The sequence below is a fragment of the Bactrocera neohumeralis genome, chromosome 6 (assembly GCF_024586455.1).
Source record: "Bactrocera neohumeralis isolate Rockhampton chromosome 6, APGP_CSIRO_Bneo_wtdbg2-racon-allhic-juicebox.fasta_v2, whole genome shotgun sequence".
Classification (NCBI taxonomy): Eukaryota; Metazoa; Arthropoda; class Insecta; order Diptera; family Tephritidae; genus Bactrocera; species Bactrocera neohumeralis.
The window spans coordinates 32,426,036-32,440,746 of NC_065923.1; the positions used below are offsets into that span (position 1 = coordinate 32,426,036).

General features: G+C 38.9%; 1 protein-coding gene across 3 annotated transcripts in view; it reads left to right on the forward strand.

The window, feature by feature from the left end:
- LOC126763285 (protein FAM135B) overlaps positions 1–14,711 on the forward strand; it is a 71,353-nt gene that overhangs the window by 44,630 nt on the left and 12,012 nt on the right. For all 3 annotated transcript variants that reach the window (XM_050480613.1, XM_050480615.1, XM_050480614.1), the window contains exon 4: positions 12,708–12,954. In XM_050480613.1, the coding sequence (XP_050336570.1) occupies positions 12,708–12,954 (247 nt within the window). The remainder of the gene's footprint in view (positions 1–12,707; positions 12,955–14,711) is intronic.

Sequence of the window (14,711 nt, forward strand, 5' to 3'; positions counted from 1 at the left end):
GTGACCATTGCGCAACTTTGTTCTGGATACTGTAGCAGGATAAACTACTACTTATTCAGAGTCTATCCTGACTTCTTCTTCTTCTTAATTGGCGTAGACACCGCTTACGCGATTATAGCCGAGATAACAACAGCGCGCCAGTCGTTTCTCCTTTTCGCTACGTGGCGCCAATTGGATATTCCAAGCGTAGCCAGGTCCTTCTCCACTTGGTCCTTCCAACGGAGTGGAGGTCTTCCTCTTCCTCTGCATCCCCCGGCGGGTACAGCGTCGAATACTTTCAGAGCTGGAGTGTTTTCGCCCATTCGGACAACATGACCTAGCCAGCGTAGCCGCTGTCGTTTAATTCGCTGAACTATGTCAATGTCGTCGTATATCTCGTACAGCTCATCGTTCTATCGAATGCGATATTCGCCGTGGCCAACGCGCAAAGGACCATAAATCTTTCGCAGAACTTTTCTCTCGAAAACTCGCAACGTCGACTCATCAGTTGTTGACATCGTCCAAGCCTCTGCACCACATAGCAGGACGGGAATTATGAGTGACTTATAGAGTTTGGTTTTTGTTTGTCGAGAGAGGACCTTGCTTCTCAATTGCCTACTCAGTCCAAAGTAGCACCTGTTGACAAGAGTTATCCTGCGTTGGATTTCCAGACTGACATTGTTGGTGGTGTTTACGCTGGTTCCAAGATAGACGAAATTATCTACGACTTCAAAGTTATGACTGTCAACAGTGACGTGAGTGCCAAGTCGCGAGTGCGACGACTGTTTGTTTGATGACAGGAGATATTTCGTCTTGCCCTCGTTCACTGCCAGACCCATTTCTTTTGCTTCCTTGTCCAGTCTGGAGAAAGCAGAACTAACGGCGCGGGTGTTAAGGCCGATGATATCAATATCATCGGCATACGCCAGCAGCTGTACACTCTTATAAAAGATGGTACCTTCTCTATTTAGTTCTGCAGCTCGAACTATTTTCTCCAGAAGAGAATCACCTTGTCTGAAACCTCGTTTGGTATCGAACGGCTCGGAGAGGTCCTTCCCGATTCTGACGGAGCTTTTCGTGTTACTCAACGTCAGTTTACACAGCCGTATTAGTTTTGCGGGGATACCAAATTCAGACATCGTGGCATAAAGGCAGCTCCTTTTCGTGCTGTCGAAAGCAGCTTTGAAATCGACGAAGAGGTGGTGTATGTCTATTCTTCTTTCACGGGTCTTTTCCAAGATTTGGCGCATGGTGAATATCTGGTCGGTTGTTGATTTTCCAGGTCTAAAGCCACACTGATAAGGTCCAATCAGTTTGTTGACGGTGGGCTTTAATCTTTCACACAATACGCTCGATAGAACCTTATATGCGATGTTGAGGAGGCTAATCCCACGGTAGTTGGCGCAGATTGTGGGGTCTCCTTTTTTATGGATTGGGCATAGCACACTCAAATTCCAATCGTTGGGCATGCTTTCGTCCGACCATATTTTACAAAGAAGCTGATGCATGCTCCCTATCAGTTCTTCGCCGCCGTGTTTGAATAGCTCGGCGGGCAATCCGTCGGCCCCTGCTGCTTTGTAGTTCTTCAGGCGGGCAATTGATATTCGAACTTCTTCATGGTCGGGTAATGGAACGTCTGCTCCATCGTCATCGATTGGGGAATTGGGTTCGCCTCTCCTGGTGTTGTGCGTTCACTGCCATTCAGCAGGCTGGAGAAGTGTTCCCTCCATAATTTAATTATGCTCTGGGCATCAGTGACTAGATCACCTTTGGGGATTCTACAAGAGTATGCTGCGGTCTTGAAACCTTCTGTAAGCCGCCGCATTTTTTCGTAAAATTTTCGAGCATTACCCCTGTTGGCCAGCGCATCAAGCTCTTCGTACTCACGCATTTCGGCCTCTTTCTTCTTCTGTTTACAAATGCGTCTCGCTTCCCTCTTCAACTCTCGGTATCTAACCCATCCCGCACGTGTAGTGGTCGATCGTAACGTTGCGAGGTAGGCAGCCTGTTTTCTCTCCGCTGCGACACGGCACTCCTCGTCGTACCAGCTGTTCTTTTGCACTTTCCGAAAACCAATGGTTTAAAAAGTTTAAAAGAAAAATATAATACTATTTGAATGTGACTATGAAATTCCTCGAAGAAAAATTAGGGATCTGTTAATACAAACGTTCCAATCAAAAATCCTTAGAGCTATAACAGGTTCACCATGTATATTCGTCAAGAAAATGTTCACAAAGATCTTGGTATTGCTATAATCCATAATCAAGCCCCTTTATGAAGAAAGACATACCAGCCTTTTAAAAGTATCACAAAGCCGGCTCAACTAAAACCTTGAGGTTTTAAATATACTTGTATTTAAGGATTTTATTACTAATTGGCAGTCTTTGAACAATCAGACTCAATAAATAAAGATATAGTAACTAAAAAAAAGCTGTTCTGGAACTTTCATAGTAGAAGAAATCCGAAGGTATTTAGAAGGTTATCACATAGAAATATTCCGATTATTTTCTTTATAGTTTAGCATGTACGGACGCAGACCACTTACAAGACTTAAGAGTGATCTAAATAGAGAAATTTACGCTTTTTCTGGCAAGGCTTTGGGTCCATCATAAATCGATCCTTCATTGTCATCTGTAACTGTGTGACTCTGACAGGATTCGAACTAAATCTAGGTGAACGTAAAAATAACTAAAGCACCACGCTAATAAAGGAAATGTGTTACAATTGTATCATCTTAAGTGTGTAGACCATTTGATGGGCTTTTGTAACATTATAAATCAACTGAACCAAATTAAATTTAGTCAAAAGCAAACAGGCCCCACACTTAAAGGTGCTCACATACATGTATGTAAATTGGCCGTATGTATATTTTAGCATTTAATAGCATTAAATGTGTGCCAGCAGCGCCGCGTGTGCTGGCACTATATTCAATTTTTCGCCGCCTTTCCGCTGAGGCATGCAGGCATGAGGCAGCAACTTGCAGTGCGTGCCAACTGCCGCATTATTGAAATTACTGCGTCTGACATTCGGCTGTCAAAGCACTGCAGGCTGCCGATTGACGCAGCGAGGCATAAGGGCGTGTGTGCGCGACTTCTGCACTGACTTCGAGCTACAGTGAAATAAGGTGGCAAGCGCCGGCAAGTATATGCAAATTTAATGAATTAAATGATTTGTTGCAAATACGCGCAGCGAAATTTCATCTAATTTTAATTACAAAGAAAGCGAGTTTGTTTTCAAGTACTCGGATTTAATTGTATTTAAATTAGTAAACTGTAAATGACTCTTTAGTAACAGATTGCACACAAAAAGTGTGCGACAAAATTGTCAGCTGAAGGGAATGGAATATTTATATTATATTAAAGAATTCTTATATTACATACCACTGTCAGTGACATCTGTGCCTAACGTCACATCAAAATAATTATTAGCGCTTAGTATACGCTTGTCTTTCTAAAGAACATAAAGTGCATTCGACGATTTTTACCATGAGTGAAATTACTCAACAAAACTATTCCATTTTTTGTGTGCGGAATCAAATTTCTGGTGCTAAAACGTTCACTATGTTGGAAAAGGCCTTCGGTGATAACTGTTTGTCGCATGCAGGTATTTTTGATTGGTACAAATTATTCAAAGAGGGTCGATAACGCGTTGACGACAAACCACGTCCAGCACAGCATTTAACATCAGCTCATGATCAACACGTCAATAAAATAAAGAAATTGGTGCTTGAGAATCGACGATTAACAGTCAGAGATCTTACTGGAATTGTTGGAATATCGGAAAGATTAGTGGAAACCATTTTGAAAGAAGATTTGGGCCTAAGAAAAGTAAATCGAAAAAATGACTCAATTTTTTCGAAAAAACGGCGTCGCGTGAACATCTGTGAAAGAATCCAGTTGTCGATAACTTGTTTTCTTTTGACTTTTGCTTCTGCCGTCAATGGCACTGCCAGTGAACAGCTTTTGCATCTATCTATCAAAAAGTCAATAAGATTTTCCATTTCTTTGATTTTCAAAGCACATACTTTTTTGGAAGCAGCAAACACAGTTGAAATCCATCCAATACTTTTCTAGTAAAGCGCGTCTTCAAATCTTCGCCGATTGTATTCAACAGAGAAATGTACACTGAGAGTACTGAGTATTCTTCACAAGTTCTCACACAGAAATTTTCGCGTTTGGTTTGTCGGCTGCAGATTCTTGGTGGTTTTTCGTAAACTTTCAGTTCTGCCGTAATTTTTTTCGTGTCTGAATAAATGGACCAAAAATGTTCCTCAACTTTTTCTCGATCATTTCGGAACGTTACAACTAGTTTATCTATCATATTTGATGCCTTTGCCTGAACCTTCGATTGTTTCTGAATGTGTTGTGAATGTGTTAGAGATAGAATATCACATAGGCAAAAAATCCCAATTATAAACGCTGGGATGAGTATCGTTGCTTTTCCCTATTTTTCCAGTGACTAATTTTTGTCAGAGCTTTGACGATCAACGACAATTTTGCGGCAAATTGAATAACTGCATCGTGTCATTGCCCCATTTTGTTTCACATAACTGGATAAGGTTGTAGTGCCAAGTATTTTTCCCAATGCGGTCGATGTTCCCCATTTTTCTCCTTTGAATACGCCACTGATACTACTATTACCCTACACCAAGTAATAGATGTGGTTAGAACCGTGATGTGTTTCTACAAAGGTTGAGGTCTTTCTCAGCACTATCTAGTACATGAAATTAAATAAAATTATTTCGTCAACTTAAATAAAATATAAAAATAATTGATATCATTTTATTCATTTTAATTTTATAAACAAATGGCCAACCGTTTTCAAAAATATTATAAACTCAAACATTTCCTCTCTCTTCAGTTCGGGATGCTTCGTTTTCCAATCTTCTGCTTCATATATATTTTTTTACTTGAACATCTTAAACAGGTGGCCTCCCTCTTCAACAAATGCTCTCAATTTTGAACGTTCTTAAACTTCTACAGTTTGTAATGTCTTCTCTTTATACCCTGAACAGGGTATATTAAGCTTGTCACAAAGTTCGTAACACCCAGAATGAAGCGCCGGAGACCCTACGACATCCATATATGTATATAAATGATCAAATTGACCAACTAAGTCGATTTAGCCATGTCTTTCTGTCTCTCTGGATATACGGGAATTACTCCCTCAGTTTTTGAGATGTCGATCTGAAATTTTACAGCTATAATTTTTTTTCATTAAGAAGCTACTCATTTGTCGAAACGGTCAATATTGGACCATTATCAAAATAAAGTGTTTGCATGGAGAACTTTTTCATTTGACGAGATATCTTCACGAAATTTTTATTTTCTACGATAACGGTGCAGTCTGCAAATAATTTTTTTAGATCGGTTTATATGCAAAGCTATGCAGCTGCCATACAAACTGAACGGTCGAAAACAAGATGAATGATTTTTTATAACCTTGCTTTAAAAAATGTACCTGTGAAGGGTATTATAGCTACGGTGCAGCTAAAGTTAACGTTTTTTTTTGTTTTATATTCCTTTTTTACAAGAAAGTTCCAAAAAGTTGGCAACTTTCTAATAATTTCACTTTAAAATATTCGAGTACTATAACGAACAATCACTAAAATATTCAAAACCTTTTATCTTCACTAAGATTGCGCGTGTCAGCGTGACGGAATTTTGTTGCGTTACACGATTTTATTGCATTCGAACAATTCTACTGCCGCAGTTTCACTTTATAAAGTAAAGTCTGAAATATTAAATCATAAAATCTTAAAATCATACAAATCATAAAATGCCTAGCTTCAGAGCATCCAGTCACTAATCACACCACTTTTACAGACCGAAGAAAATCAGTAGATACTCAGACAAGATTTTACAACAGCAACACATTCATAAACATTACTAAAAGTGCTACAAAATTTAATAGGTACTCGCAATGATAACAATATATTCTACATCCACTCACACTGCAATTTAGCAACTCGACCGTAAGTATCAAGAGATACTTCGTCTAACGTTTTTATGCGCTCATAAAATATTAATGGTCATTTCCTCCATTTTCCTTTTTATGCATTTAAAAGCAAGTGAAGGCTTTATGTGAGCGACTTGTGTCTATGGAAGCGAAAAATACGCAAAATTCAAAGTGGCTCAAGTCTTGATTTCATTTGAGGGTACTTATGTTTGAAAACGTTTGACGTGAAGGACCTTAGAATAAGTTTTGCCGACATGAAATGTATAAAAAACGGCGTCGAAATAAAATACTTTTTAATGTGCCACATTTTTAAGTACAACAACAATCATAATTGTAAATTAATACGCAACACGTGCTTTGTAAAAGTGGCATATTTGGGCAAGTGGATTTGGGGCACCTTTTCCGCTAGCACACATTTCATTTCGTATACTTACATTCAACAAGTGCCAGCAAATTTTATTACCTTTGCCCATTTCATCTTTATGGTTGTTATGTATTTGATTTTTTGAGTAAAGTATATATACTTAGTACAATGAAGAAGCAATTTAAATAAGGAACTATTTGATCAGTTGGGAATACTTTGACTATTTCTGACTAATATTTTTGAATCTAGCTTCAGTTATAAAAATTTCATGGTCGCTAATATGATTTTATTCAAATGCGAAAAATCCATAACACAAACATTGCAAAACTAAAATCTCATCAATTACCCTTTATTGAACAACAGCTGGGACACCGACCAACTTTAGGCGAAATCTAATGATTCAGAACGTAAACGAACATATTCAACAAAATTTGGTGATTAATACACTACATTTTTATATTAAATTATAAGAGTTGGCGTTATTGGAATAAAACCACGCCGAGTTCTCTTATAACGCAACTCTAATTTTTCAAACCCGGAATATGTATTCCGAATGCCTATGGATGGCTTTTTGAAGCTGTGAGATCTACGTATTGAAATAGAAAGAATTTCAAATGCAGACCTTCCTCTTAAGACCCATATATCTAATATAATGATTTCCCTCTGATTCACTTTGCTTCAATATTCCATATATTAAGTTTTGTCCCTTTAAGTTGAGTTTATGAAATTTGTTATTTAAAATTTAAACAAATTAGGTTGATTTAAATATGTATACTTATCTCGGCAACGAAGCAAAATTTGGTAAAGCAACTAAATTAGTCTATGACCTATAATATACTACTATGAGCAAATCATAGTAAGCCTTTATTCATGATTTTAAAATTCTTAATTTATTTTCAAAAATCTTTGTCGTGCCCCTCAAAGTAATCTCCATTGATACCAATACACTTGTACCAACGTCTTTTCCAATCCTCGAAACAGTTGTAAATTTCCGGAATAGCCAGAAGTCACCCGGATCTAAATCAGGCGAATACCGTGGTTGTGGTACGTTATTCGTTGAAAATTTGCCAAAAAAAAACTCACGAAGATTCAAGAGTGCGACGGAAAGAGTGCGGTATCACCACCTCGATAATTGAAGGAAACTGTCAACATAATCTTGATATTTGACTAGGTTGATTGATCATCTGTTTCTCGGTCGTTAGCATAGATCCAAGGCTCATCGCCAGTAATAATACGTTTAATGACATCCTGGTGGTTGAAAAGCATTGTTTCCCAGACGTTAATGCGACGATGTTTTTCGAAAAAAATTTAGTGATTTTGGAACCAATCTGCAAATAAATATTTGAAAAAACTCTTGACATTCACTGGTTTCAACAAACAACATGCCTTGTCTCGCTGCGAGACTGTAACAAAAACTCCCTAACGTCTGCTGTCAAAGAGATGTGACATTGGCACAGTTCTCCTCAAAGATTCCCTTCTTGCTTTCCGTTGCCGTCGTCTGACCATTGACGAGCGCAAGAAAAATATTTGTACCAAGCTCATTACTATACTACCCGAGATGGCCGTAAGATTATTTAAAGTGTTACAAACCAGGCTAATTTTTTAAAGAACAACTTGCTCGATTTAAATCAAACGCAAATACCAATCAAACCAGGAACCAGTGTAACAAACGGTATTTTATTAAGTTTGCTACGAAGCTTGTAACACCCCGAAGCAAAAGTCGGAGACCTTATAAAATATGTATATGTCTAAATAATTAGTAGGATGAGCTGAATCGATTTAGCCATGTCCGTCTGTCTGTTTGTATATACGCGAATTTTTCCCTCAGTTTTCGAGATATCGATCTGAAATATTACACACATCTTTTTCTGCCCGGAATCGCTGATATTGGAGCATATAGCTGCCGAATACAACGAAGTTAGTTTTTTCTTTAGTTTTTTTCTAATATGTATTCAACGTTTACATACCGACGATGACACTCAGTATATCTCAAAAGCAAATATATATATAGCTCCTATGCACAGTGCACTGAAATTGCAAAATTTGCATTTACATACAATTATTTGTATAGGTATGTTGGCAACTCCTCTCGAGAAGTGGTTAATTTGTCGTAAACGCTGTAATGTTCGAGTAGAAAGAAAGTTGTACTTAAATTATATGCACTTTGTAGGGGAAACATTAAATGAATTTCATATATTGCAAAACTCATGTGGTACTTGGGCATAACAAGTGCCACCAACTGACTTAAGTGTTGTTACTATTGTTGTTGCACTTCTTATTGCTATTGTGCGAATACAATAGTTGCATGGAATTGTTTGTGACTGCGGTTGATAGCACCGTCCGCACGTTGCCACAGCGCAACGCAATAACATGCTTGTCATAATATATATTTATGTATTATACTAGCATGTGTGTTCTTGTATTATTTGAAGTATAAAATACTCCTTTCTGAGACGCACAGACCGTTTGACAGACAGACACTTTTCATGCAAGTGGCATTTTTCACTTTTTCATCCGCCATTCTAACTTGGAGATTTATTTTCTATACAAATATTTTCCAGCAAACGCACACAGTCGGTTTTATACATATATATATATGTAGATATATAATGCAAAAATGAATTTATTTGAGTACTCTAATGCACATATGAGTGCAGAAATTTGATGCCAGTGCGACGCATTCTTCTTTAAAACATGCGTGGGTGTTCGGATAAGTCCTTAGCCAACTAAAGAAAAAAGAAAATTTTCATGAAAGAAAAATGGTTATTCAAAGCTTTTAGTTCGATCACTTTACCCAGCGATACTTCTTAAACACGTCAGTGTAAGCTTCGTTGCGATCTACAAAGTAGGCTTATAACCTTCAAATTCGATTCAATTTTTGGCCGGCGAGGTAGTTTTTCAGGTTTGAAGGGAAAAAGTCACACGAGGCCATATCTAGAGAATACGGTAGATAAGGTGGAAGTTCGTAACCTAGTTAGGCCAATTTGGAAGTGAAAACAGCGGCACAACAACCGCCAATCTGTTGTCATGTTGGAAGAGTAATTTTCTTTGCCAAATGAGACTGTTTTTTCTATAATTCCGACATCGAATTGAACCAATAATTCGGCAAAGCAAAACTCTGTGACAGTTTTACCAACAACCGTGGAAAGCAACCAGAAAAATACTTTATTTTTGCCAATTAGTACTGTTTTCTCTGTAATTCGGCGTCGAATCGGTGCAATAATTCGTCATAAAGAACGCTATGACAATTTTTTCCTTCTTCAAGTAGTCAGTATGAACCATACCCTTTGAATCTCAGGAAACGGTATTTATCATCTTTCCAGCCGATTTTTACTGTGTTCCTTGGTCTCTGGTGTGTATAAATGGATCCCTGATCCTATGACAGTTCCGAAATGAAGCAGGAGTTCTTTCAAATCGAACTTAAACAGCTTCAAACATTGCGGTGAAGTGATCGCACGGTTGCGCTTGTTGTTCGGAATAAAACACGCGGCACTAAACGCGCCCATCGTTATCATACATTCTCATGTCCAACATATGAAATATGCAAGTAGTTCTTTCTCCTGATTCCTATTTTTGACCGTCCCCACCGAAGGAGATAAGCCATTTTATATGACATCGAAGCGGTTTTTGATTTTACTACGACATTTCCTTTTCAAAAATGAAATTCTAAGCGATCGTTATTGTTCATTCTCAATTTTTGAAATCTGTTGAGGCGTCTGGTTTTGTACGCAGTCAAAATAAAACTTCAGGTCCGATTCGCTTTTACGATATAATAATAAGTAAAGCTAAGTACTTATCGGACCGCTCTCGTACGCATCTCATACACATGCGCGTGGGTGTTGTCTTTGTTCAACTGTGCATAAGTTCGCAAATAACAAATTTATGCATACGGAATATACTGTATATCACATACACACATACATATATACTTGTATTCCGTATAGGGCCTTTATTTAGCTCACCGTGAATGCGCAGTTAAGTGGACTCACATCGTGGTGTGTTGACGTTGCCAAGACAAATCTGTGCAAACCAAATAGTACATTACCCTGAATTGAATGAAATAAAAAATGTGGAAAGACAACTTAAGTCGTCTACAATGCTTCAGTTTCACCAGCCGAAATGAGAACGCTGTTATAAATATTGAAATGTACATTTAAAGTATTTGAGTATTTGCTGAAAGCACTGGGACAATTTCATGGGGATTTAGAGCTTATTTGCATTGGCAAAACCATCAATTTTTTCAAAGAACTTGAATTTTTCTTGAGAAGTGCCTGAAAGTAACATATTTTTCGGAAGAATGCATTTTCATACTGAACAAAAACTAATAGTTTTCATACAAGAATGTAGCCATGATCACGGCCGCGGCGGCATATTTAGTCACTCGCTAATCCATAATTAAAACTTATAGAGAATCTGACTTTAAATGTAGATTAGGATTAGGACTTAGCAGCTACTAAAGTTAGACGTGTTTTTATTGCTTGGCCAAAAACAATACTATAACGATGCCCCAGCCTTCATGTTCGCCAAACATGGCTCCGTCTGACTTTTCCCTACTTCCAAAACTTAAGATAACCTTAAATGGACGTCGTTTTACAAGCATTGGAATTTAAGTATGTCTAATCCACAAAAAAGGACACCAACAATCTGCGCCAACTACCGTGGTATTAGCCTCCTCAACATCGCATATAAGGTTCTATCGAGCGTATTGTGTGAAAGATTAAAGCCCACCGTCAACAAACTGATTGGGCCTTATCAGTGTGGCTTTAGGCCTAGAAAATCAACAACGAACCAGATATTCACCATGCGCCAAATCTTGGAAAACACCCATGAAAAGAGGATCGACACACACCAATTCTTCGTCGATTTTAAAGCCTCCTTCGACGGCACGAAAAGGAACTGCCGCTATGTCTGAATTTGGTATCCCCGCAAAACTTATACGGCTGTGTAAACTGACGTTGAGTAACACGAAAAGCTCCATCAGGATCGGGAAGGACGTCTCCGAGCCGTTCGATACTAAACGAGGTTTCAGACAAGGTGATTCCCTATCGTGCGATTTCTTCAACCTGATTCTGGAGAAAATAGTTCGAGCTGCAGAACTAAATAGAGAAGGTACCATCTTTTGTAAGAGTGTACAGCTGCTGGCGTATTCCGATGACATCGATATCATTGGCCATAACAAGTCTGACTTCTCCATCATTAGCATCCAGCATTAACAACAACAACAACGACAGCATCGAAATCCAACGCAGGATAACTCTTTCCAACAGGTGCTACTTCGGGCTGAGTGGGCAATTGAGAAGTAAAGTCCTCTCTCGACGAACAAAGACTAAACTCTACAACTAACTCGTACCCGTCCTGCTATATTATGCAGAGGCCTGGACGATGACAACTTCTGATGAGTCGACGTTTAAATAAAGGTTCTGCGGAAGATTTGTGGTCCTCTGCGCATTGGCAACGGCAAATACCGCAGTCGATGGAACAATGAGCTGCACGAGATATACGACGTCATTGACATAGTTTAGCGAATTAAGAGACAGCGTCTACGCTGCCTAGGTCACGTCATCCGAATGGATGAAAACACTCCAGTTCTGAGAGTATCCAACGCAGTAACTGCTGAGGGAAGCAGTGGAATAGGAAGACCACCACTCCGTTGAAAAGACCAGGTGGTACACTTGGAATATTCCATTGGCGCCCAACAGCAAAAAGCAAGCAAAGAAGGAAGAACCTCGTAAGCAATATCTACGCCTAAAATTAAGAACGTAATCAACAAGGTTTCAATAGAAAGGATGGAGAACTTTTTATTACAGGTATATGCTCTCCAGCAATATCTGATCTTCATATGCAAACAGTTCTGTATGGTGCCATCGACGGAACTTGAAGTTAGCCGAGGATCTTTTGTTGATATAGCTTTCCAAATGAAGATATCAATCCTAAATGGGCTTTAACGTTAACTGATGCATTTTATTTAGGAAGTTTGCTAGCTATGAGTGCAATAGATCCGGAAATCAATATGACTTGACGTCGACACATAAAAATTCGTTTATATAGCGAGTTAAATCACGTGTGCCAGATATACCTTTGCAATAATTTTCTCCCCACTGTCGTTAAGACGTTAGGTTGTGATATATAGTCAAGTCTTTCACCGCATGAAGAAACATATAAATTAATTTCTATATTAATCAAATGTCATTTGAAGTTTTTGATTTCAGTTGAGTACAACAGCTCTCAGTGTTAAGAAGCTTGTAAATCTAATTCCTCAATTACTGTTAATTACCTCAAAGAAAAAGCATAATTAATTTACTTATAAGCAGCAATACCTTTTCGCATGCAAATCCGCTTTTCTCTTTAGTAAGCATTTAATTTTCGATTTTCTCATTTCTCTTTTGCTCACTTCACTTTTTTCCAGTTGACAGCCGTCACTTGAAGGAATCCATTGAACGTGCGGAATTCTCATTGCAATTGGAGTTGTGGTTTGGCGAACAAAACGGCACCAGCGCATTATCATTGGCCTCCACACGCACCTTACAGCTGAATTTCCATCCAGGTCGAGGGCTCCATTACCATCTGCCGGTGCTGTTCGATTACTTCCACTTGGCCGCCATTAGCGTTGGCATCCACGCCAGTTTAGTGGCTTTGCATCAGCCCTACATAAAGTGAGTATTGCATGGAGTCCGTGTGTGAATGTGTTGAATGTGAAAGCTGGGAGGCAGACTCCTGATCCGGCGGGCTGAAGCGGGGCATGTTGAAGGGTCATGAAAAAAAGAGGTTAAAGGGCAAAACCACGCACATTCCGGTTGTGGCATTAACACACATGCTGCTATGTTTGTTTGAAAATGCGGCAGCTTTTGGCCACATACAAGATCATTATACTCTCTAAACGACCATGCTTGTCGTGGCTGCATACCGCGCACAAACCGCACCGCTGATGGCTGCGAATGAGGCATTTGTGGCTGCATTGCTGCTGACTTGTGCACATTTGCTCATGCACCTGCGTTGTACTTCATGCCTCTTCATATTTATGGATAAATTATGCAAATGAGGTAGATCGAAAAGCTGGATTTAGAAATAATTTGATAAGAGTTGGGAATTGGAATTTCGAATTTCTATAATATAGTTTTTTTCGTACTCCAATCAGGTTTCTATGAGGATAAGAACCACATATTTTTGCAGAAAGCTCGAAAACTTACTAAATTTTTAAAAATATATAGTAGTAGTTTAGTCAGGCTTTCTGAGATAGTTTTTATTTTATAACAGTATGTATATTGGTAAATTCGAAGAATGAAAACACAGTAAATACCGTGCTATCAATCAAAAATATGGCAACATTTCATTAATTTGGCTCCGTATTCCCCGGATGTAGTCCGCAGCGTCTTGTTCCTGCCTTCAGATTCAAGAAATTACACGCTAGAATGAAATTCTGCGAAAAAGAGGAGTTCATCGCCTAACCTATTTTTAAGTGAATATGTATTTTTCTACAAAAATGGTATCGAAAAGTTAGAACATAACTAAAAGCGGATCACTACCCTTGATGGCATCGAAGTTAAATAATAAAATCCAATTTCATAATAAAAATATGTTTTTGTTTAAGGCGAAACAAAGTTTTCAGTCTGTCTGAAACACTGTCCATCTATCTTCCACCACGGCCGCCAAAGAAACATTGCGCCCTAAATTGCAAAGGCCCCCCAATCCCTTGAAAACACTGTGGTCAACGTTTTCCTGTTAGAAATATCTCACTACCGAACAGAGAGCTCTTCTTTATCAGATTAGTTTAGAATTATATCGTATGGTTGATCTAAAATAGATGGATCTTACTTGGACAGATATTTGACCTTTGTGTTACCCTTAAACTCCTAAAAGTTGACGACTAGAACCCCATAAGTCGACAAAGTGTTAATATCAATCCCAGCTATTTCGTTAGGTGTATCTACCGAGATATTGCAATCACAGTGTGGAAAAAGCCGAGCAATAAAGAAGGTAGTGACAAAATGATTCCACTTCACATTCCTCCACACAGCTTTGAAAAAGAGCGTCTGACAGCCACCGACCGATGTTTAGCCGCACCCCATGTAAATCTTTGAAAAGTGTCCAGTCAGGATACCAACACTTGGGACGACATTGGCTTTGCTAAGAGCCAGCAGTTTAGAGGGCCTCTTACGGTTCGCTCTGGGTCAAATTCTGGTTGTTGTTGACCAGCGCTTGCTGAGCACACTGCACGTCCAAAGATCCAACGCCAAACAAGAAGATATCGCTTCCAATCGAATGAAATAGGGGACAGGGTGCCATGCCTAGCAATCTTTGTAGTTTCCGGCGATTTCGCTGTGACCGGGCTCCTATACAAGTCTAATGTGGAAGAAGCTTGAAGCTATTGCTAATGGCGTTATGCACTCCTTGACTAACGCAAGGTCAGCGA